The sequence below is a fragment of the Perognathus longimembris genome, chromosome 16, assembly GCF_023159225.1.
Source record: "Perognathus longimembris pacificus isolate PPM17 chromosome 16, ASM2315922v1, whole genome shotgun sequence".
NCBI classification, from domain to species: domain Eukaryota; kingdom Metazoa; phylum Chordata; class Mammalia; order Rodentia; family Heteromyidae; genus Perognathus; species Perognathus longimembris.
The window spans coordinates 45,247,520-45,271,399 of NC_063176.1; the positions used below are offsets into that span (position 1 = coordinate 45,247,520).

The 23,880-nt window shown below is 45.6% G+C and overlaps 1 protein-coding gene across 2 annotated transcripts in view; it reads left to right on the top strand.

Moving 5' to 3' along the window:
• Nucleotides 1-23,880, top strand: part of Sel1l3 (SEL1L family member 3) — a 110,328-nt gene that overhangs the window by 32,901 nt on the left and 53,547 nt on the right. For both annotated transcript variants that reach the window (XM_048363862.1, XM_048363863.1), the window contains exons 7-9: nucleotides 5,392-5,524; nucleotides 8,167-8,299; nucleotides 10,712-10,843. In XM_048363862.1, coding sequence (XP_048219819.1) covers nucleotides 5,392-5,524; nucleotides 8,167-8,299; nucleotides 10,712-10,843 — 398 coding nt within the window. The remainder of the gene's footprint in view (nucleotides 1-5,391; nucleotides 5,525-8,166; nucleotides 8,300-10,711; nucleotides 10,844-23,880) is intronic.

Sequence of the window (23,880 nt, forward strand, 5' to 3'; positions counted from 1 at the left end):
CCTGTCTGACAATGTCTGTGAATCTTTTGGCCCCGTGGTGCTCAGCAGTAATAAAGCAGGGCACTCTGTGTCCAGATAACAGGAAAGATAGTTCGTGGGTTATGTCTGAGATTGTCAAAAGAGACCAGTTTGGGCTTTGAAAGAATGTTGCTCAGCTTTTATGTCAACAGAATTGATGGCCATCTAACAACGCACAGTACAAGGGATCCTCTTGTAATCTTTGTGCAGACACAGAGGAATTTCAGAAGAGAAAGTGGGAACATCAATATACAGATGGAGGAGACCATTAGACAGATCCACTGATGGCTGATAATAATGACAACTTAAAAAGTATAGTCCAGGGACCGAGAATGTGGCTAAGTGGTAGAGTGCTTGCCTAGCATGCATGAAACCCTAGGTTCAGTTCTGCAGTACCACATAAATAGAAAAAGCTGGAAGGGGCGCCATGGCTCAAGTGTTAGAGCACTAGCCTTGAGCATAGAAAGGCTCAGGGACTGGCAAAAAAAAAAAAAAAAAGCCCCAGGACTGGCAAAAAGAAAAGTATAGTCCAGTGCCTTAAGAACTAAGTAATTTCTTGTTGGTTGAAAAGTATCAGTTAAATCAAAGACCCATTAAAAAGATATCCAGACTGGACGCCAGTGGCTCATTCCTATAATCCAAGCCACTCATGAGGCTGAGATCTGAGGACTGCAGTTCAAAGCCAGCTTGGGCAGGAAAGTTCATGAGACTCTTATCTTCAATAAACAAGAAGAGGTGGAGATGGAGCTGTGGCCCAAGTGGTTGAGCACTGGTCTTTAGCACAAAAGCTCAGGGACAGTGCCTAGGTCCAGATTTCAAGCCCCCAGACAAGAAAAATAAAATTAAAAAAGGTTTGAAAATCTGTAATCTGAACATCTTAAATCTAAAATGCTCTGAAGTGTGACAAATTTTAAGTACCCATCATGTCAGGTTTTGTACTGTTTCATAGGCTCTAAAAGTTTCGATTTCAGAGCACTTAGGATTTGGATTTTCTGAGTAGAGATACTCAGCCATTTGAATCTATTCAAATATCCCCAAATCCAAAAACAAAATCTCCACAATCTAGAAGACTTTTTTTTTTTTTTTTTTTTTTTGGCCAGTCCTGGGCCTTGGACTCAGGGCCTGAGCACTGTCCCTGGCTTCTTCCCGCTCAAGGCTAGCACTCTGCCACTTGAGCCACAGCGCCGCTTCTGGCCATTTTCTGTATATGTGGTGCTGGGGAATCGAACCTAGGGCCTCGTGTATCCGAGGCAGGCACTCTTGCCACTAGGCTATATCCCCAGCCCCCACAATCTAGAAGACTTTTGATCCCAAACATTTCATTTATTTCAACCTGTCATTAATTTTACCTCAATAATCAAATGGTTAGGTGTTATTACTATTTTCCTGGGGCTTGAACTCAGGGCTTGGGCACTGTCGCTGAGGGGTGTGTGTGTGTGTGTGTGTGTGTGTGAGAGAGAGAGAGAGAGAGAGAGAGAGACGACAGAGAGACAGAGAGACAGAGACACCTAGGACTTGAACTAAGAGCCTGGGCTCTGTCCCTGAGCTGCTTTTTCTCAAGGCTAGCACTCTACCCCTGAGCCACACCTCCACTTCTGGCTTTTTTTGGTAGTTAACTGGAGATAAGAGTGGCACAGACTTTCCTGCCTAGACTAGCTCTGAACCATGAGATCCTCATAATTCAGCCTCCTAAGCAGCTAGGATATAGGTGTGAGCCACCAGCGTCCAGCTGCTATTTCCATTTTGAAAGTGGGGAGATGAAGGTACCAGAGGAGCAGCCTGTGGCTGGAGACATGATCACATCCTGGACTGGATGGCAGAGGAGATGGGACTTCCAGTAACCTGCTGGGTTGGTTAACTGCAGGCCATTTCTGCTTCTACAGCAGAAACCTTGTATCCAGTGCCAGACCTGTCTCCTGGGAGTTGGTAGAATGTTCAAGTCTTTTCAAGGTCTTGGAAAAGAGAGTCTTTTTTTATTCAGACTTAATAACTCTGTCTTCTGTCCTAGAGAAAAAACAAACAAAACAAAAAAAAAAAAAAAGAGGAAGATACTTCCTCCTCTAGTTTTCAAGGCGAAGTCCTTCCTTTCCTTGGGGTTGTGTGAGTGTAGACTAATGCATGAGCGGGTCTGGCCTTCCCACTTCCCCTCCCCTGCCTCCCCTCAGCCCCGGGCACCTGCTAGATAGCTAGGACTGTGGTCTGTGCTCAGAGGCAGCCGGCTCCTCCACTGTCCTGGAATGACCCTGGCTGGCCTGACTTCCCTGGTCCAACTGCGTGTTTATCTTGCCTTGCCCCGTCCACGTCACCCTGGCCCTTGGCCTCCTCGGCTCCCCAGGCTCCTGGTGGCCTGCCTAGCATTTTCCTCTCTCTCCTTGTGCTCCCATCTGCCCTCAGCGCTTCTTGGCTCTTTCTCCTTTGCCTGCTCTGTCACCTGGCTCCTGTCCTGGTCCTCACCCGTCCCTGCTGATCACATATGCTCCGGTCATACCATGGCCATCCATTCCTATTGTAACTTTTGAAACAGCTAATAAGTGCACGTGCATCCAGAGAGGAAAAAGTAAGTCATAATCATCATGAAGAAACAATGAAATGTTTCCTTTCAACTCTGCCCCCACCCCCATTCGCCTATATTCCTTATTCTCCATCCTATGAGGAAATATCATTATTATTTTCTTATATAGACTTCTAGGGTTTATATATGGCAAAAGAAAAAAAACATTCACTTCTTTTTTAGATGGATGCTATAATCTGTATTCTGCACCTTTATTTTTACTGTACTATTTTATTCTATTTGCTCTGCTGGGGTTTGAACTCAGAGCCTTATCCTAGCTAGGCAGGAGCTCTACCTCTTGGCTCATACCCCTAGCCCTTTTTTGACTTTTTAGGTAGGTCTTTCTTTCTTTCTTTTTTTTTTTCCTTTGGGACCAGGCTAGCCTTGAACTACAATTCTCCTACCTATGCCTCCTGAGTAACTGAAATCACAGAGAAGGGCCTCCTTGGCTTATTGATTTAGATAGGGTGTTCGTTAATGTTTTGCCTGGGCTGGATCATTTTGGTGGATAATCCCCATCTCACCTCCTGAGTCACTGGGATTACAGATGTGAGTCACTGCTCCTGCCCCTGCATGTTTGTTTTTTACTGGACAGTATGTTTTGGAGATCTCTCTAGGTCTTGCCTAATAAACAGCCCGCACTGTAGGCTTTGTGAAGGAATGTGCCAGCCCTTACTATTAGACACCTGGAGTTTGCCGATCTTTGGTGAATGTAAACAGCACAGCAAGGAATGTGTCATGCATTTCACATGGAGCCTTCACTTTCTGTGTTCTTTCTCTTGCTTCCAAGGCTCTGGACAGCCATCATGTCACCTGGGGTGGCCTCAAGGTCTGTGGCCAAACTCACTGACTATGCCATAGCCTTCTCCTCAGCAGTCCTTAGCACAGTTTGCCTTTTAAGCCCTTTACATTCACCCCTTCTTTTTCGTTCAATAAGTTTGTGTTTCTTGTAGAGTAGAATGATTTCAGTTAAGACCAACAATTGCAAACAAGTCCATCGGCATTATTGATTGATTCATTTTCAGTATCAATACTCGGCATATGAGATTGGTTGGGATACAGGGTACTCATGTGTAAAAATGTTACAGTGAAGTCCTCAGAAAACTAATGGGTACTTATTATTATTGTTGTTGTTGTTGTTGTTATTTTGGTGCTGATTCCAGGATCTGAACTCAGAGCGCTGTCCCTGAGTTTTTTTGGTCAAGGCTAGCTCTCTATTACTTGAGTTACCGCTCCACTTCTGTCTTTTTTTTGCTTATTTGGATATAAGAATCTTGTAGACGTTCCTGTCTGGGCTGGCTTTGGACTATGAGCCTCAAGATCTCAACCTTGTGAGTAGCTAGGATTACAGGCATGAGTCCCAGGCACCCAGATGCTCATATTTTTTAGTAGCATATATTGAATATTTATTGTTGGCTAGGCATTCCATTGGATGCTTTACATGTATACAAATCTTAACAGTCCAATAAGTGAATAAGTTAATTTGCAAAAAAAAAAACAGTCTCAGTCAGGTCTTAGAACAAATCATGTTGAGCGGAATAAGCCTAGAACATAGAGACAAATGGCTCATGGTCTCCCTGATATGTGGGTGTTATAAATAACAAAGAGACATGACAAAGAAAGCAGGACCCAAGGTACCAATTCACAGGGAGACCAAAAAAGGACAGTCTTGGGAGAAAAGCAGCAAAAATTAAACAAACACTAATTCATATGTACATAAACTAATATCCAGGCTATACAGAACTCCAAAGATAAGGAAGCAAAGAACTTCTTTGTATTTAGTCTTAGAGAATTTAAAGGACCTGTACTCTTTACCTCACACAAGGTGTACACAGGTACACATCTGAAAGGTGGGAGGAGGGCACAGAATGAGTGGAAAATGGGGGAGGGGGAGATATACAGTAGAAAGGGCCCAACAGCTGCAATGGACAGTGATGAGAACCAACTAAGCAACTCAAGGGCAGTAGGGAGGAGGGAAGAAATTAGAGAAAAAGAAGGAACAGATTACACTAAGCAAAAGAAAAGAAATATATATATATATATATATACGTATATATATATATATATATATATCACCCGACCTGGAAGGAATTGTTTTATGGTTAATAATCAGAGATCATAAGCATTGTAGACTAGATTAATGATGTACCTCAAGGGTAAGATTGTTTTTTTAATTGAAGAAAGCAAGGGGCGAGGGTTGAGGGGTTGGGGGAAGGAAGGAGGAAGAAAAATGAGGAAGGAGGTAACAAGTATGACAAGAAATGTATATGTATTCACTACCTTAAGTATGTAACTGTAACCTCTCTGTACATCATCTTGACAAAAAGAAAACAAACCCCAAAACATCCAAAACCAATCTCAGAGAGGTTAAGTGACACTAGGTGACACAAATGGAAACTACCAATCTATCTCATCCCACAGTGGGTCCTTCTGCTTCATCCCTGAGTGAAAGGCTTGTGATGATTTGAGTTTGGTCATGGAGGGTCAGGATCAGTGAAAAGTCTGTATTTATTCATTTAGTAGGAACTGGCGCCTAGGTATTCTCCTTAGCCTTTTCACTTAAGGCTGGTGCTCTACCCCTTCAGCCACAGCTCTACTTCCAACTTTTTGGTGGTTAATTAGAGATAGGAGTCTCACAGACCTTCCCTGGGCTGATTTTGAACTATGATACTCAGATCTCAGCCTCCTGAGCACCTAGGATGATAGATGTGAGCCACAGGCTAAAAAGTATGTTTTAAAATAACCTAGTTGCAGTTCAGTGACCCTTGGTGCGTGTGTGTGTGTGTGTGTGTGTGTGTGTGTGTGTGTGTGTGTTTTTCTAGTTTCCTGGAGGATTTCCATTACAACGACACAGCTGGATACTTCATTATTGGAGGGAGCAGGTATGTGGCTGGTATCCAGGGTTTTTTTGGACCCCTGAAGTACAATCGCCTGCGAAGTCTCCAGCCTGCCCAGGTGAGATGGGGGGCTGGCATCAAGAAGAAAATGATGGGATGCATTGGTGATGGGTGGGCCACTTGCAGGCAAGGAACCCACTGTAAACAAAAGATTTACCCAAGCAGATCAGGCCCCGAGCCATGAGCTCAGTCATCCAGCGTAATTAATACCGAGGTCTTTCCCCCAGCCAATACAATAATAGATTTCGGTGCACATTTGCTTCATTTAGTACTCATAAAATGGAACCCATTTACTTCCTCTGTTTTAATAACTACTAGCTTAATTATAGAGTAGATTTTTATCAGGCCGTTGCCTATCTAGTGATTAAGCTAATGAAAGGAGCGAATCTTAGTTATTTGGTAAAGCTTCTTTTATACGCTATTATTTAAAGTATCACAAGAGGAGATAGATACTCCAGCGAATTAAAATCTTGATGGTGTCTCCTGCTCTCTGCAGAAGCTGGGATTTGGGCTCCTGCTGGGGTGGGCTGAGGCTTGAATTGCAGAGGGCTAAGTACTGCCTAGAAGAGCTCCCATCCAAACCCACCCATGAAGGGACCTTCCAGCTGCAGGCAGCTCCAGCCAGCTGGGGGAACAGAGGGGCACTTTAGCATGGAGCTTCAGAGGGGTCCGTTTTTCAGCTGTACTGAGGAGATCAGAAGCCCCATATGCTATCTGGAAGTTTTATTCTCTCATGCTCCTGATCTGCAGAGTTTCTGCTGGAGAATGCAGAAGGCACTAGGCAAAGCCATAATTAGAACAAATGGGAAGTCCTTCTGCCCATAGAGACATCTTAGAATTTCTGGGAGGTGGAAAAAGGAATTTCATTTATTTGGCTTGTGCAGTAAATACCGAATACCTACTGCACATCAGACTCTGGCCTAGGTTCTGAGCTGGATTAGAATGGTGCTTTAAACACTTTTTGCAGGCAGTCTAGTTAATAACATACATCTACACATGTGTATTCCTACAAAATGCACACCACGATTTTTTAATAAGAAGATATGTTCTTGCTATGTATGATGTACAGTGGTATGTTGTATTCTCACTCAAAAAATGCATTGGTAGCTATTCAGGAAGCTGAGATCTGAAAGATTACAGTTAAATGCCAGCCTGGTCAGAAAAGTCTGCTTGCGAGCGTCCACCTTCAAAATAATTAGCAACATGCCAGGCTGGAGGTATGGCTCAAGTGGTAGAATGCCAGCCAGCAAGCAAAGTAAGCAGGAAGCCGGGAGTTCAAACCCCAGTACTTAACAAAACAACAACAGCAACAAAGGGAAGAAAAAATTGTGGCTGAGAATATGCCTTAGTGCTTGCCTAGCATGCATTAAAAGCCCTGAATTTGATTCCTCGGTACCACATAAACAGAAAAAGCCAGGAGTGCTGTGTCTCAAGTGGTAAAATACTAACCTTGAGCAAAAGAAGCTCACAGACAGCCAGGCCCTGAGTTCAAGCCCAAGGACTGGCAAAAAGAAAAGGAAAGAAAAGGGGGCTGGGGTGTGGCTTGATGGTAGCAATTTTCTGGGGGTAATGTGGGGATGGGTGATGTGTGTTTACACACATCATGGGGCTTGAACTTTTTTTTTGGCCAGTCCTGGGCTTGGACTCAGGGCCTGAGCACCGTCCCTGGCTTCTTTTTGCTCAAGGCTAGCACTCTGCCACTTGAGCCACAGCACCACTTCTGGCAGTTTCCTATATATGTGGTGCTGGGGAATCAATCCCAGGGCTTCATGTATATGAGGTAAGCACTCTTGCCACTAGGCCATATTCCCAGCCCTCTCTGGGCTTTTTGCTTAAAGCTAGCACTCCACCACTTGAGCCACAGCTCTACCTCCAGCTTTTTTTAGTGATTAATCGGAGATAAGAGTCACATGGACTTTCCTACCCAGATTGGCTTTGAACCTCAATCCTTAGGTCTCTGCTTCCTAAGTAGGTAGGGTCACAGGGTTGAGCCACGAATTCCCTGCAATCAAATGGTGTCAGTTTTGAAGCCATGAGTTCAAAGCTCATTTCATGAGCTTCTATTGGGCCCAAAGATACATTTGGAAACTCAGGGTTAAGATAAATCCACTGTTTCTGAGGTGCTCCCTTTCTGGGCCTTCAATGGATAAGTCACAAAAGACCAGGTGACAGGTTTTAAATCCCACATGAGCATGTGTTTGGTCATGCCAAGATGCATGTGTGTACCCACATGTGACAAGGGTGTGTTGTAGGCAAATGTGTCCAGAGGTAGCTTCCGAACTATGGCTTTATGTAGAGACTCCTGCTTGTGCTTGTATTGGGCTTTTGCAGGTAAGTAGGAGCTTGTCAAGCAGAAAGAAGTGGGAGGCAGCAGGCACAGCCTGGTCAGAATTGGCATCACTCAGTGAGAAGAGAGACCAAGATAGATCCTACTTTCTAGGGACCACCATAGCAGGAGAGAAGAAGAGGGTAGAGGCCTGGTGTCTGGGCAATCCTAACAAAGGAAGATGTCACAACAGGAAGCCAGAGGTGGCATCTTCTTGAACCTTTACTAATAACCTTGATTTACGCACCTAGAGTAGACAATGTGCATTCAGACAAGACACCTGGTGATGTCATGGAAGAATAAAGTAGACCGATCGTATCCTACTAGATCAGCAGAATCTGATTCTACCTGTTCATCCCATCTTCTTCTTGTAGATCCATAATCCCTTCTTCCAGGAGCAACTAGCTGAACAAATCAAGTTGTATTATGAGCGGTGTGCTGAGGTGCAAGAAATAATATCTGTGTATACTTCAACAGCACAGGTGGCACGAGAGAGGCAGGAAGCATGTAAGTATCGAGGGCCATTTCTAAACAGTGCATCTGTAGTAGCATGATTGGCTTTCTGCTAATGGTCTAAAATAGAACACGTATGGCTTGGCTCAGATAACAGTAGGGACAAGAGTGACCCCGAGCCCCTTACAGATGGATGCAAATGAAAATGAACATTCCACCTGGATTCAAAATGCACAAAAATAAAAGCCCACCACCAACAGCCAAGAATAACCAAGATTTGTCTCATTGCTTCTGCCAAACCTGATCTCGCTTCAGAATACAAATGCAAAGGGGTATTCTGAGCTTTGCATAGTATTATTTCTATCCAGAAGGCTAGTTTCAGAAAAGAAAAACAAAAAATGAATTGGAAAATAAATTAATCATTAGAAGTGTTTCCTCATCGGTTCGTCTTTGTCTTGGGTCATTAGGATCTTAAAGATGAGCTTCCAGAAATAGTGAACAATGGCTTTGTGTGGAGCGCCGATTTGTTTCTTTTAAATCTGAGTCCTGGAAGGCATCAGTAAATTTCAGCAGGAGGAATGAGTCTCATACAGATTAAACCCTTTTCACCAACCTCTTTCAATCAGGAGTGTTAATCAGTTACAAAACTCCATCCTGTCTTGTCTCCCAGGATCCCAACTTCAATTGAGCGCATATAAATTTCCCCGGGCTGTAGATCTTATTTGATATGATGGCACTGGAGTTAGCCATATATGGCTCGATGGCTCGTCTGGATGAGAAATTCCTCTGCGGTCTTCGCCACCAGAGAAGCCAAGCATGGTGGTTCACACCTATAATCCTAGCTATTCCAGGGGCTGAGACGTGAGGATCGAGGTTCAAAGCCAACCCAGGCTGGAAAGTTTGAGAGACTCTCTTACCTCCAGTGAACCAGCAAAAGAGCTGGAAGTGGAACTGTGGCTCAAGCTATAGACTGCTAGCCTTGAGCAAAAAGACTAAGGGATAGTGCCTAGTCCCTGAGTTCAAGCCCTAGAACTGGAGCATGCTCACATACACAACACACACACACACACACACACATGCACACACACACACACACACGCACACACACACACACACACACACACACACAAATCAGTACCGTTTCAGTCCTGCTGGCATATTTAATCATATTCAAAGTGGAACTTCCAATTCCAGCCCTTGGGAGGGATAAGTGTGTCCCAATCGTGCCCCAGCTCACAGACGTTTGAGAGGAAAGGCAGCAGTCCCGCAGTGAATTCTAGTTAAGAATAGATTGTCCTGATAGCCTGGCTACTAGAGGGGTGGAGATTGGGAGGACAGAGGTTCAAGACCTCAAGCCCTCCTACACCCCCCTCCCTTCAAAAAAAAGCAAGATCTCATCTTAACTTCCAAGTTGGGTATGGTAGTACATGCTTATTATCCAGGGAATAATATAAGAAGCAGAGATGGGAGGATCAAGGCCTAAAGCTAGCTCTGGGAAAAAATGAAAGACCTTTTCAAACAACAACAACGACAAAAACACGTGAGCATGGCTTAAGCGGTAGAGCACATGCTTAGCACGAGGGCAGCCTTGAGTTGAAACTCTGGTACCACCAAAACCAACCAAACAAGCCGGAATAGGCCGTCCTGGCTGTCAGGCTTTGTGCTCACTACTGAGGCACCCGGAAACTAGGACACTGTCAGGAATGGGGAAAGCCTGATTTGGGTGACATGCAGCATCAGAGGTCTCCCAGTCAAGTCCAGCCTGAGTGCTGACCTGTTGGGTGGCGTCAGGGAGATTTTCCTAATGTTCCTGAGCCATCTTCCTGGGGGTCCTTGGGCTCCACTCTTTAACCAAGATGGCAACAAAATGGCTGCCTAGTTATTGGCTTCCCCAGGGCCCAGTCCAAGGCCAGCTGCTCATGCTGAAGAAGCAGTCAGCAGCCGTCAGCAACATTGCCATGTTTTTCTGGCCTTGGCTTTGAATGCTGAACTCGAGGTAGCAGCGTCATGGTCCATTTGAAATCCCTCTAGGACCAAAGCCAACATCCAGTGATGTGAACATTGACCTCTTCTTCACAGCAACTCTTAGGAAAGGCATTTGTGTGTGTGTGTGTGTGTGTGTGTGTGTGTGTGTGTGTGTGTGTGTGTGTAAATCCTAGGCCTTGAACTCAGGGCCTGGGCACTGTCCCTGAGCTTTTGTACTCAAGGCTAGTGCTTTACTACTTGAGCCAAAGCTCCATTTCTGTTTTTGGTGGGGGTTTTCTTGGAGGGGGGGCGGTTAATTGGAGATAAGAGTCTCATAGACTTTCCTGCCTGAGATGGCTTTGAACCACAATCCTCAGGTCTCAGCCTCCTGGGTAGCTAGGACTCCAGGCGTGAGCCACTGGTACCCAGCAGGAAAGGTACTTTGCTAGGGAAGACAGCTCTGTGTCTTCTAAAGGTGTAACAGCTTGTGTTCCTATGTAGGCGACCTCCGAAACTCCTACCTGGACCTCCGGCGCAGGTATGGAAGACCCTCGATGTGTGCCGCCTTCCCCTGGGAGAAAGAGCTGAGAGGCAAACACCCTGGCTTATTCCGGGCGCTGCTGGATATGGACGGTAATTGAGCCCTGGGTTCCTTTGGACACTGGTTAGAATGGTTTTCTGCTTTTCTGTTTTACTCACCCTCTTTTGGCGATTCAGGCCTCTGTTATTTTTAACCCTGGTGTTCTAGATTAATTTCAATTTAAATTCTGCCCTTGTGTGCCTACAACTCTCAATATATCTAAGCACGTATTCAATGCTAAACATAAAGACTTAAATTTAGGGATCGCTCAGGCAATGCTTTTTTCTAAAGCCAAGGCCACAAATGGACCAGCTCACGGGCCGAGCTGATTTCTCAAATGCAGTTGATTTGCAAGAGACCTTGCTGTGTATTTTAAACGAACATGAGATCTGTTCTAAAAACTTGTAGAGGGCTGGGGATATAGCCGAGTGGCAAGAGTGCCTGCCTTGGATACACGAGGCCCTAGGTTCAATTCCCCAGCACCACATATACAGAAAACGGCCAGAAGCAGCGCTGTGGCTCAAGTGGCAGAGTGCTAGCCTTGAGCGGGAAGAAGCCAGGGACAGTGCTCAGGCCCTGAGTTCAAGGCCCAGGACTGGCCAAAAAAAAAAAAAAACTTAATAAAAACTTGTAGAAAAAAAGTGTAACTTTCTAGCTCTACTTGAGAGTTCCATAGATCTGTGTTCCTCCAGGCAGCAGGGCTGGAGGTGGGTCTGGGCATTCTGTGTGCATCCACAGCCCCTCTTCGCCGAGCCGAGCCTCCTGCTTCTTCCCTTCGAGGACCTGCTCCCCTGGGCTGCTGATTTTACATTGAAGGGCATTTTCCAGGAGTCTGCATAGCCTTCCCTACAGGGCCAGCTTCTGGTTAGACCCATTGCGGTCTGGGTTTGCTTAGTAACCAAGTGTCCACTGGAAGGCTGTGAGAGTTTGTGATACCGCACCTGTGAAGAGGAGGAACTGGGATTATAACGGCTGTCAGGGGCCATACGTGGTGTTCCTAGGCGTGGAAACAGCACTCTAGGTCAAAGTGCCAGAAACTTAACTAAGAAAGACAGTAACTGGGCACTGCTGGTGCACATCTGCAGTCCTAGCTACTCAAGAAGCTGAGATCTGAGCATCGCTAGTTGACGTCAGAGCAGGCTGAATAGTCAAGACTAGCTATTAAAAAGCGGGAAATGTGGCTCAAGTGGTGGCATGCCAGCTCTGAGCGGAAAAGCTAAGTGAGAGCATGAGGACCTGAATTCAAGTCCCAGTAACAACATGGGTAAAACAAACAAACAAACAAGATTCACTGACATGAGTTTGCTTTGTAGAAAGGGGCTCTCTGCCTGGAGGAATTTATGTAATAAAATATTCCATCTCCACTTTTCCCAATAGTTGCTGAAGTGACTATCGGGTCCCTTGGCTGGGAATTAAGCCTAAGGACACAGGGTCCCCAGGGATAGATTTGAAAGCAAAGACAAATTGCGAGGCATTTTAATTGAAGTAGCAGAGTGGTCAGTTGTACCTGGAGTGCCAAGAAGGCTTCCTGCAGGGGCTGGGGATATAGCCTAGCGGCAAGAGTGCCTGCCTCGGATACACGAGGCCCTAGGTTCGATTCCCCAGCACCACATATACGGAAAACGGCCAGAAGCGGCGCTGTGGCTCAAGTGGCAGAGTGCTAGCCTTGAGCGGGAAGAAGCCAGGGACAGTGCTCAGGCCCTGAGTCCAAGGCCCAGGACTGGCAAAAAAAAAAAAAAGAAGGCTTCCTGCAGGTGGCGACACCGGGGCTGACTCTTGAAGGTGGTGGCCGGGTAAGTGAGGTGGCTGTTGGCGGCAGGGTGGAGGCTGGAAGGACAGGAGGGCACAGCGCGGCGAGGGATGCTCAAAGAGCTGCAGTATGAGGCGTTGAAACCCTCGAAGAGGGCGGAATCCAGCTGCAACTCAGACACCAGCTTGAGGGGCTGGAGCCCTCTGTGGATGACTGGAAGCTGTTTGAGGTATCAGGCATGGAGGGAAGCATAATACGGGGCTTTCTGAGGTGACTTTTATAGCAGTGGGGTTAGGGTTTAGGTTAAATGTTTAGAGTTAGGGTTAGGGTTTAGGGTTAAGAGTGAAGTTGGAGGCCATGGGTGCATTGACATGGCCCCAGGAAGAAAAGCATGCAGGGAGAAAACAAGTAAAAGACAGCAAAAGAGGGCTGGGGATATGGCCTAGTGGCAAGAGTGCTTGCCTCGTATACATGAGGCCCTGGGTTCGATTCCCCAGCACCACATATACAGAAAATGGCCAGAAGTGGTGCTGTGGCTCAAGTGGCAGAGTGCTAGCCTTGAGCAAGAAGAAGCCAGGGACAGTGCTCAGGCCCTGAGACCAAGCCCCAGGACTGGCCAAAAAAAAAAAAAGACAGCAAAAGAGTGTTCCCAGAGAACCCATGACTGCTGGCGTATGGGCAAGAAGGGCAGGGCGCTGACAGATTAGGTCTCGTCCTTCAACAGCACGGCCTCAGGTGCAGGGTAATGTGGCTTCAGTGTTGGCTCACACTCATTAAATAGATGCTCTAGGAGGTGTGATTTCTGTGAGCCTCAGTTTCCTCATCTGTGTTCTGAGTGTGATGGTATTACCTCTATCCACCTGCTGGTTAGAGACCTGATGTGTTCGTGGACTTCTTGGGAGCTTTGGTGACAGTCTATGGTCCCCAGGGAGCAGGATTTCCCAAGCTTTGGATTATGACATTTTGGACAGGAGTGTGTGTGTGTGTGTGTGTGTGTGTGTGTGTGTGTGTGTGTGTGTATGGGGGTGTGCTTCTGATACCTCTCTGGCCTCCACACTGATACCATTCGTTCCCTTCTCCTTCAGAAGTCTCTACGGGCAGGAGGCCAAGTCACATTAGACTGAGAGCCACTATTGTTGGGGGTATTACCAGGATTACTAGATGGAGATAATTCTGGGTTTCCCTTCCTTCAGCCCCCCAGATGGTTCCAACAGGGAGGGGAGGGAAATGGTATAGAATGTAGAAGCCAGTACCACAGCCATCTAAAATTACTTTTATGCAATATCTAATCATTGTTAAATATAGTACCATTGGTGAGAAGAGGAGTGAATCATTTTCACAATACATTCTTTTTAAAGAAAAATATTCCCAAGAAGAATATTTTTATGTTATATATATACATATATTTTTTATAGCTCAAGGTTTTGTTTATAAAAAATACAGGACTATTTTATTCTCCACAGAGGCCTAGAAATGGGATCTAATTAAAAACTCAAATCATAAGCTCTGTAACCACAAAAACTCCCAGGATCTTATTGTTAAAGGACAGTGAGATTCCATCAAGTTCCATTGACCACAGTTTGGCTACTGAGATCCCCATAGATAGCCAGGGGGAGGGGCGAAGCCCAGATATGCCACTGCTGGTGCTAGACCTTCCAGTCAAGTGTTATTGGGGACACAAATGGCATCCTGAATGACACACTAGGGGCTGTACACACCATGTCCCCATGCCTCCATAGCACACACACACACACACACACACACACACACACACACACACACACACACACACACCTGCCTCCTGCACCAGGAAGAGAGGGAAGGGAGAGTGGACAGGCAAATCACACTTCAGCACCAACCCCAGGGCTCAGGTCTGCCTTTAGAGCCTGTTTTTCTAAATTAGAAAGGATTCTTCTTCCCCACTTCCTCCCCCCGCCCCCAGTTCTACCTGGCTCAGCGCCCTCGCCTAGGGCTGTAATAGCATCTTGTAGCTCCCTCAAGAGAGAGTCCAATGTCATGTACCATGTACCCAGCTTCCTAACAAGGCTGAGGAAAAGGCAGAAAACTAGATTTTATAAATGGAGGCTAAAATAATAATGACAATCAGTTCACGTTGAAACATCTGTTTGGTCTCTTACAAAGAGAATGATAGTGAGCTTGGTATAACTCTCCCTGGCTGTTCTCTCCAGAGTTCTTCCTCTTTCAGTGTTGAGCCGGCCCTGGCATTGTATCTTTGTTCTGTTTTCTGCTGCTGTGCTGACCTGTTGATGAACAGACTTTATAGAATCTCCTCTTGCCATACTTTAGATGTGGCATTCACAGAGTCGGTGTGTCGCAGGCTTGGTCACTAGCGTGGTGACGTGGGACGGGAACTGAGCTTGGAGAGTTGGTACCTGATGGGAGAGCCTTAGGTCTTTGGGGAAAGACACCTCAGAAAGGGATTAAGGTCATTCTCAGAGTACCCTTGAGTCTTTGAGAGAGGGGGTTGTTTGTTATATAAGAGTAGGCCCAACCTTGGACTCACTCTCTGGTGATATGATTTCTCTCACATGTGAGACCTTTCCCAAAGCCAGCCTCTCAGGTAGCTCAGTGACAAAGTGCTTGCCTGGCAAGGGCAACATCCTGGTTTCGATCCCCAGTACCAAAAAAGAGAAAGAAAAGACAAAAAAAATACAGTTAAAAAGCCAGAAATTATCTCCTGAGCCCCCAGAACCATGAGCTAAAACAACCCTTTTTCTTATATAGATAGTATGCTTCGAGTATGTTATTACAATAACACAAAACAGACTAATACATTCATCACATTGCATTTTCCATGCATGAGATCATCTAGGAAAACGACCTTGAGTGTCAGATATTTGATGCTTGGAATTCTTGCCAAAGGAACAGAATAGGTGCAAAAACCAAAGGCAAAGCATTTAAGTTTAGCATCCATGCCTAAGTCATTCTCAACTGCCCATTCAGTCATTCACTCACTGTGGGATTATATTGAGCCAGGAGAGAGCAAAGAATGAACAAAGGCTGAGTTTAAATACAAGTTACTGGGAATGAACTGTAAGGAAAGACATCAGCTCCCTTACTTCCCCCAGGGGAATTAATATGTGGAATTGTTTTTCCTGCATTTAATAGATAAGGTGGACAGAGCCTGTGGCCTAGCATGTCTGGCTTTCTCTGAGGGGTCCTCTTTGTTCTGGGTAGTATCTCCTCATAGGCCCAGCCAACACTCAGCTCCCAGGCTGTTTCTTCCACACGTTTCAGACTGGAGCGATTTCTGCCCACACTGTGATTTTAAATGGCTCATGTCCTCTCCATCTAAGCCGAGCCCACACTTCACGGGAGAGATGGCCGCCTTGCAGGGGTGGGGCGTGCCGGGATGCAGGTTCATGCCAAGTAGGAGGCACTGGAAGAGCCAGGAGTCTCAGAACCCTTGCCGGGCAGGGTCAGCAGTAGCCACCACCTCCTGCTTGTTCACAGCCAACTTTCTCCCTCACATACAAGAGAATCACCAGACATCGACACCTGTAGTTTTGTGATGTTTAATTTTTAATGTGCTCTGATACACATGGTGCAAAATTTGCTCTCTGACCAGTTCCAAGAATATAATTCTGGAAAAACAGATATTTCTCCTTCCTTCCTTCCTTCCTTTCTTCCTTCCTTCCTTCCTTCCATCCATCCTTTTTTCTTTCTTTCTTTCTCTCCTTCCTCCCTCTCTCCTCCTCTCCCCCTTCTTTTTTATGATCTTAAAGTAGTTGTCCAAAGGAGCTTCAGTGGAACATGTAGGTTTATGAGCACAAAGACTCTCTCCCAGCCCACCCCATCCCCTTAAATTACCTGGTTCCATTTTCACATATATACATAGAGTATTATGACTGCATTGCCCACCCCTCTTCTCCCCTTTGCCTACTCCCCTCCCCTTGACCCCCTCCCCCTCCCCCAACAACACCTCACGTTCCAGCTTCCTGGTATGTGTTTTGTTAGACCCTAAGTTCATTGTTCAAAGGAGTTACACCATCGGAATCCTCCTCTGTATACTTCATACCATGCTTTAGTCGATACGGTTGTGTATATATGCATATGGCCCTGAATATCTTTACATATATATTTATAGATTAGATCTAACTTCCACATATGAGAGAAAACACGTCTCTTCCTTAACTTCCTTCCATTGAAAAATATTCCATTGTATGCATATGGGCCATTTTATTTATTCATTCATCCGCTGGCGGGCATTGGGTTCCTTCTACCTCTTCCCTATTATGAATAATGCTACTTTGAGTACAGAAGCACAAATCTCCCTTAGATGAAGCGTCTCTCACTTCCTTTGGCCACATATCCAGAAGCAGAGCCGCTGGGATCCAGGGGTAATGTTTTTGAGGAACCTCCATACTGTTTCCACAACAGCCACATCATTCACCTCTTCCCTCCCACTGACGGTGCCCAAGGGTTCTCTTCTCTTCTTTCTCCGACACACAGCCCCTCCCTTCTCCAACACATCCTGGCCTAGGAATACTCATTAGCAGTAAGGTAACTGTGATGGTGTGTTTGCCTGTTTCTAGGCTCCTAAAACACAGGGCAGAGGGCCCTCACCTCAGCAGTAGCTTGCTGGGGAGTTGAATGGTCTTCAAAGGCATAATGGATCTCTGTACCTGCGGTGCTCAGAATATCTCTTTGGGGCCGATGGCTCCCGGGAGATCCAAGTTCAAGACCTGTACTGATAGAGTCTAGGGGCAGTTCCAGTTCTTTTCTCTGCCCTCTAAAGAATGAAAGGGCAGGAACATGTTTAAAGTAAACAGTAAGTTTATTTGAAGGTGAAAGAATCTATAGAAGAAAGTAGGAAGAATTAGCAGACTCTCTTAAGTGCTGAGGGGACCCCGCTGTCATCCCATGAAGGAAAGTCCAAGTCCTCTTTGTCTGTTTCTGTGGGATGGTTGGTCCTGTGCCCCCTCCCTCCTGGGAGATGTGTCTTTGCTTTGGTTTGTTAAGCAGCGGTTCCTCAGTGTCAAGGACCTCTCCAATTGGGTGCAAGGTTTTGTCTGATTGGAGCCTTCCCATCCTGGGAGAAGGTGGGAAGCGCTTGCCTTTTCCTTCTAGGTCCCGTCTGTGCTCTTGCACTTGTTCTGGGACTTGGAACCTGAAGACCTGTGGAGTAATAAGAAAAGTAATTTGTGTCCTTTCTTTGTTTCCCACCACATGGGCCTTTGTCCCAGTCACTGTCTACCCCTAACTGCCTAACAAGGGTCAAATATTTGTCCCTCAGCACTAACCAAGTCATAGCTCAAGTCCAGAATTTGCTAAAAGCTGGGCATCAATGGCTCATACTTCAAATTCTAGCTACTCAGGAATCTGAGATCTGAGGATCCTAGTATGAAGCCAGCCTGGACAGGAAAGTCTGTGAGACTCTATCTACACATACACACACACACACACACACACACACACACACACACACACACACACACACACACACACACCCTGGAAGTGGAGCGCTAGCTCAGGTGGTAGAGCACTAGCCTTGAGCAATAATAGTCAGAGATAATACCCTGGCCCTGAGTTCAAGCCCCGGGACTGGCACAAAATTAAAAAAAAAAAAAGAGTTTGCTGGGCATCTTGTCCTTCCTTCTGTGTGTTTCTTCTCTCTTCCACTCTTGCCGAGGCTGGGAGCTGCCGTCCGGGTCCTGGGTCACACTGGGCCCTGGCAGCCTTCTTCAGTGATACACAAAAGCAGCCCTGAATCCTTCTCAGTCTGTGCCCAACTCAGTTTCTGAAGAATTCCAGAAATGTAGCCCTGGCAGTTCTTGGCTTCTTCTTATTTGTTATCAGGTGGCTATACAGGTGCCCAGATGTATAACAGCCTCAAGGTAAATAGCAGACCCAGCTTGGGACCATGTATTGGGTACCTGCTGGCACTGTGCTAGGCCCTGTGGCAACCACAGAGAACAGCAGGACCAGCCCCCACACAGCTCTCTGCCAAGTGCCTGGGGGCTCAGAAGGGGAGGCTTGTTAAACGTTGACAGCTGATATTCAAACGCTGTAGGAAGCACAGCCGGTCCCACCAGCATCTCCCACTCGGATGCGTAAGATGTGTAACTGTGTAAGATGTGTAACAGGACTTCTCCTCACCTCCCAGAGTCTCACAAGCCTTTGAATTAAAGATGGCAGCACTCTCCAGGGATGCCCTGCTGTATTGCATCTGGATGGATCCAGGCTCTTCCTGCCCCTGGCTTTCCAGAGCTCATTCTGCATCCTGATCACCTTGCGTGGCCTGGGAATTTTCTGGTGTTCGCTGCCAGCATTCGCCAGGCTCTGGGGTGGCACCAATATGGCATTTAACATCCCCATCAGGACTTGGGGAAGGCATTTGGAGACGCCAGCCTCTGGAAGGTTTCCTGGGGAAACCAGATTCTCCAGGAAAATGGTCCATCCTGTGAGTGGAAATGGTCCTGTTGTTAGCATTTGGGCTTTTTACAAATGCTAGAATAGTGGGTGTTTGGTAGGCCTGTATTTCTTTATTATAAGATGGCTATTTCTTTCTTCTGCTCTCCTGTCATATATTCCTTGTCAAAACTGAATGGTTTGAAATCAAAAGCTCTTTGAACAGATCCCTGGTATGAAGGGAAGTTAAGATGTCTGACCAGGCTTCAGAGAGCCCTCGGGGATGTCAGTGTAAGCCCGGCTCCCTGTGAGCGGGTAGGGAGCAGCAGGGACAAAAGGCTCAGGCCCAGGCAGGTGACATCAAGGCTTCTGAGCAGATGATGGGGGGCCTGAGAGGGACAGGAGATAGAGCAGAGGCGAGCTGGCCGGCGTGTTTATTCTCTTCTGTCCCTTCGCCCAGCACAGGGCACTGCTGAGCCCACAGGATAGGTGCCTGTGGCTAGAGGAAGTCCAGAACTTGCCAATCATTGGTTCTCTGGGATGAGGCCAGATCCAGGCCTGGGCTCATCTCCCAGGCCTGCCACCATCTGCCTTGCTCCTGCAGAGTCCCTGCCTGCCTCTTGCCCCGGGCTTTGCAGAGCTGTGGAGGGAAGATTTGGAGAGCTGTGGAGGGAAGAAGACACGTCCCCTTGCAATATGACAAGGGGTTGCCGGCTACACCAGAAAAGCTCAATTTTGTTTGTGCCAACAATTGCAGTGTTAATTCAGAGATCCTCAACTGCAGAGCACAGACACAGGAGAAATACAGTTATGTTAGTGAAGAGCACCAGGAAACTGTTTTTCTTTATGAGCTATTTTCATGGTCATTTGTTGAAGAGGTGCCATCTTGAGTGTTTTTTTAAATTATATATTTGTGGGTTATTGGTTTTTTTTTTTTTTTAACAATATGTAGGCATAAAGAAGAAAACCAAGAATGGACCATGGAAGAAAGAGAGAGACAGATCTGAAGGAGAGAAGGAAGGAAATCACATGCATCAAACTAGAAAATTTGCACTATGCCAAAAGGTTCAGATACTTACCTTGCCGAGATATGAGCCATCTCCTTAAGTTTTAGGAGCCATCGAGCTTCCCAGATTAGCATGCAAATAAGAAATAGACTGTGGGGTGTGTGTGTATGTGTGTGTGTGTGTGTGTGTGTGTGTGTGTGTGTGTGTGTGTGTGTGTGTGTATGCATGTCCTGGTACTAGGGCTTGACTGACTGGCACTCCACCCCCTGAGCCACACCTCCAGTCCATTCTTGCTTTTTTGGGTGTGTGCTATTCCTGAGCATTTGTGCTGAGGGTTATAGCACTCATACCACTTGAGCCATAGCTCCACTTCTGGAGACTTTCCTGTCAGGGCTGGTTTTGAACCATGGTCCTCAGATCTCAACCTCCTAAGTAGTTAGGATTACAGGTGTGAGCCACTGGTGCCTTGTTCTAGGCCAGCTTTTTTTTTTTTTTTTTGGTTTATTGGAGTCTTGTGGACTTTTCTAGGTTGGCTTTGAGCCACAATCCTCAGATCTCAGCCTCTATAGTGGTTAGGATTATAGACAGGAGCCACTGGCTCTGCTGTGTGTGTGTTTGTGTGTGTGTGTGTGTGTGTGTGTATGTACATATGTACATGTTTTAAACCAATACACTTGATGAAGCACACGCCTTTTAATAGTTAAGTGACATTTTCTCCTTTTAATTTTTTTTCCTCTTTCAAACTTCTACTTTGAATGCATTATGCCTTTCGGAAGCCTGAAACTAAAAATGACTTTCCTATTGATGTCTCCATTCTCACAAGGCGTGAGGGAGTCTTTCTCCTGAATTCTCAATCAGCTGCAGCTCTGGCCTATATGGGGCCTTCCATAAGCAGCTCGCTACCTTCCCATACTCTGCTTCTTTGCCTCTTGTCACGGTGAGCCCAGAAATGGTGATCTCATGACATTACTGTAAAACAGGCCAACAGCAAAATAAGTGACACTGTGCTACTTGGGAAAATCATTGTGGCTAATAGGCAGGGCTGGAATTTTTCATCCTCAGCTTTTGGTGTAGAAAGAAAATAAAGGGGAAATGGCTTCGGCTATCTTGGTTGTTTATTTCCTCATGACTCCATTAATCTCCATAAACAAGGCATGTTTTTAGTTAATGATCAGCTAGGAAAAAATACATATGCTAAACCAGATGGGTCAAATTAACAGTTTCATTAAACCAACTTTCAAATCACCAGTTCTGCAATATCAACCAAAAGACATCATGGTTTTGATTTTAGGCAACAATTGAAAACGCAAACTTGTAACAAATGTGCTGAATGAGCAATTTTACCGAAAAATTATTATTATTTTTTATTAAGTTCAGTAGTGCAGAAAATTGTTTAGATTCTTGTGCAGAGAAAATACCTATTGGCAATACTGATGGGGGTAAAGGATTTTAATATATGAAAGAAATAATGAAGTCCTTTCAGTTTGTAAGGTTATTTTTGTACTAAGAACTTCAGCTTTGTGAAGGGTTTTCCTGGCAATCTCAGCTTCCTGGGCATTCCTGTTCATAGTTTCTGGGGTTCTGTGAGAGGGGTCAGCAGGGCAATTGCTTCCTTTAGAACTTCATTTGGTTTGAAGTCTGTCTCCTCCTCTGAGCTCACAAAGCGCAGGCTCAGACATGCCCAGGCAAATCTGGGCCTCTGCGTTAGGCATTAGCACAGCAGGTAAGGTAAGGCTGAATCGTTAAGAAAATGTCGATGTTGCTTTGCCGAGAATGTTCACAGAGAGGCATCTGGAATGAGCACATTTAAAACTAAACACACAAATTAGCAGAGGAAGGGTTAGCTGCAACCCTCTAGTGCAGGCGTTCTGATTGTGGCAGTTGGTTGAGTGGGATGGGAGTCTTGTCTCAACTCTGCAAGGGGAAATCCCAGACTCAGATGGGAAAGGACGTGATCATTTAGCTTTGTCCCAAGGGGTGAGTTCAGGAAAAGCATTCTGGGTAGCCCAATTCTGTGTTTTGGGTTATAGAAATATTGCTGGAAGCAACCCAAGAGTCTAAACAAAATCTAGAATGAGTTGGGTACATGAGGCATCCTAAAGGGCATTGCAGTTGGTCCTCTGTACCCATCTGCAGCTTCAGTCAACCATAGAACAGAAATATTTGGAAAAGCTGGCTGGAATGTGGCTCCATGGTAGAGCACTTTGCCTAGTATGTGTGAGGCCTTTGGTTCAATCCCCAGTATTGGGAGAGGGAAAAAAAAAAAAGAAGAATTACATCTGTAATGAGCATTACAGACATATTTTTTTCTGCTATCAGGGTCTCTAAACAGTATAGCATGACCCCGATTTCCATAGCATTTCCATTGTATTAGATAGAAGTGATCTAGAGATGACTTAAAGCTCATGGGGACGTGTGTGTTATATGCAAGGACTATGTGGTTTATATATATATATGGGACTTGAACACTGGAGGAGTTTGGTGCCTATTACCAAAGACAATCTCAAAGCCACACCTTACCCCAGGCAACAAGGGATGGTGGTATTATTGAAACATTGGAGAGAATGAGCCTCCTGGGACTGGGTCAGCAGTAGAGTGCTTGTCTTGCACGTGCAAAGCCCCTAGGTTCAATTCCCAGTACTGTAAACAAAAGGAAAAGAATGAGCTTCTGTCAAGCATTGACAGTTCCTCATACGATAAAATTAATTTAGAAAATAAAATTGAGAGCCAGATGCTGGTGGCTCATACCTGTAATCCTAGCTACTCAGGAGGCTGAGATCTGAGGATTGTGGTTCAAAGCCAGCCTGGGCAGGAAAGTCCATGAAACTCCTATCTCCAATGAATTACAGAAAAAGCCAGAACTAGGGCAGTAGCTCAAGTAGTGGAGTGCTAGCCTTGAGTAAAAGAGCTCAGGGACAGTGCTCAGGCTCAGAGATCAAGGCCCAGGCCCAGCAAAAAATAAATAAATAAAAATAAAATTGAGAGTCAGAACCTGTAACAAATAGACCATTTTTGAAAGAAAATGAATATGTATGTATGTAAATAGATTTGTCTATGAATTATTGTATATGCAGAGGGAGAGGAAACTTCTGAGGTTTTTTTTGTTTCATACAATTTATGTGTGTGTGTGTGTGTGTGTGTGTGTGTGTGTGTGTGTGTGTGTGTGTTGGTACTGGGGCCTTGTGCTCAGAGCCTGATGCTCTTGCTTTCATTTTTGCTCAAGATTGACACTTTACTTCTTGAACTACGCTCTGCATCTGGCATTTTGCTGGTTATTTGGGGGTCTCAGATCTGTCTATCTGGGCTAGCTTCAAGCCACAATCTTCCTATCTCAGCCTCCTGAGTAGCCAGGGTAACGGGTGTGTACCACTGGGTGCCACATTTTTTTTTTCTAGCAACAAACAGCTATACAAGAAATACAGAAGAAGGAATAAGTCCATTCATTCAGTAAGATGAGATTTGTTTTGGCCACACAGTCTGGGTCTGTCCGTGCAGGCACAGTGTCCCCATCCAAGGACAGCCCGGCCCACCTCTCTGCCCACAGGGATGGGCACCTGCTCGTGAACGTGGCATCAGCGTTCACGCTTCCATCCCTGGAGCTTTCTGATCTTGACCTCTGATGTTAGCATGGACCTCCGCAAGAGAACTGACCTGAAATAAATGAACCCCAGACTTGCCCATATTGGGCAACTCCTCTCCTCTCCTTCCTTGTCTGAGGAATGAGTCCCTTGTTGCCTCTTAAATTTTTTTTTAAATCACACTTTTATTTTGAATAGAATAAAGAAAAATTAAAATGTCGTGTGCAACAGATTTTTGGCAGGTGAAATTTTAGTTTGTATTGATATTTAACTTTCAAGCTGACATTATTTCCATGTAGCTTGGGATGTAAGTTACATGTAAATAACATATGTTGGATCCTGTCTAGTCTTTTGTAACATGACACCTGCAAAAAAAATAAAAG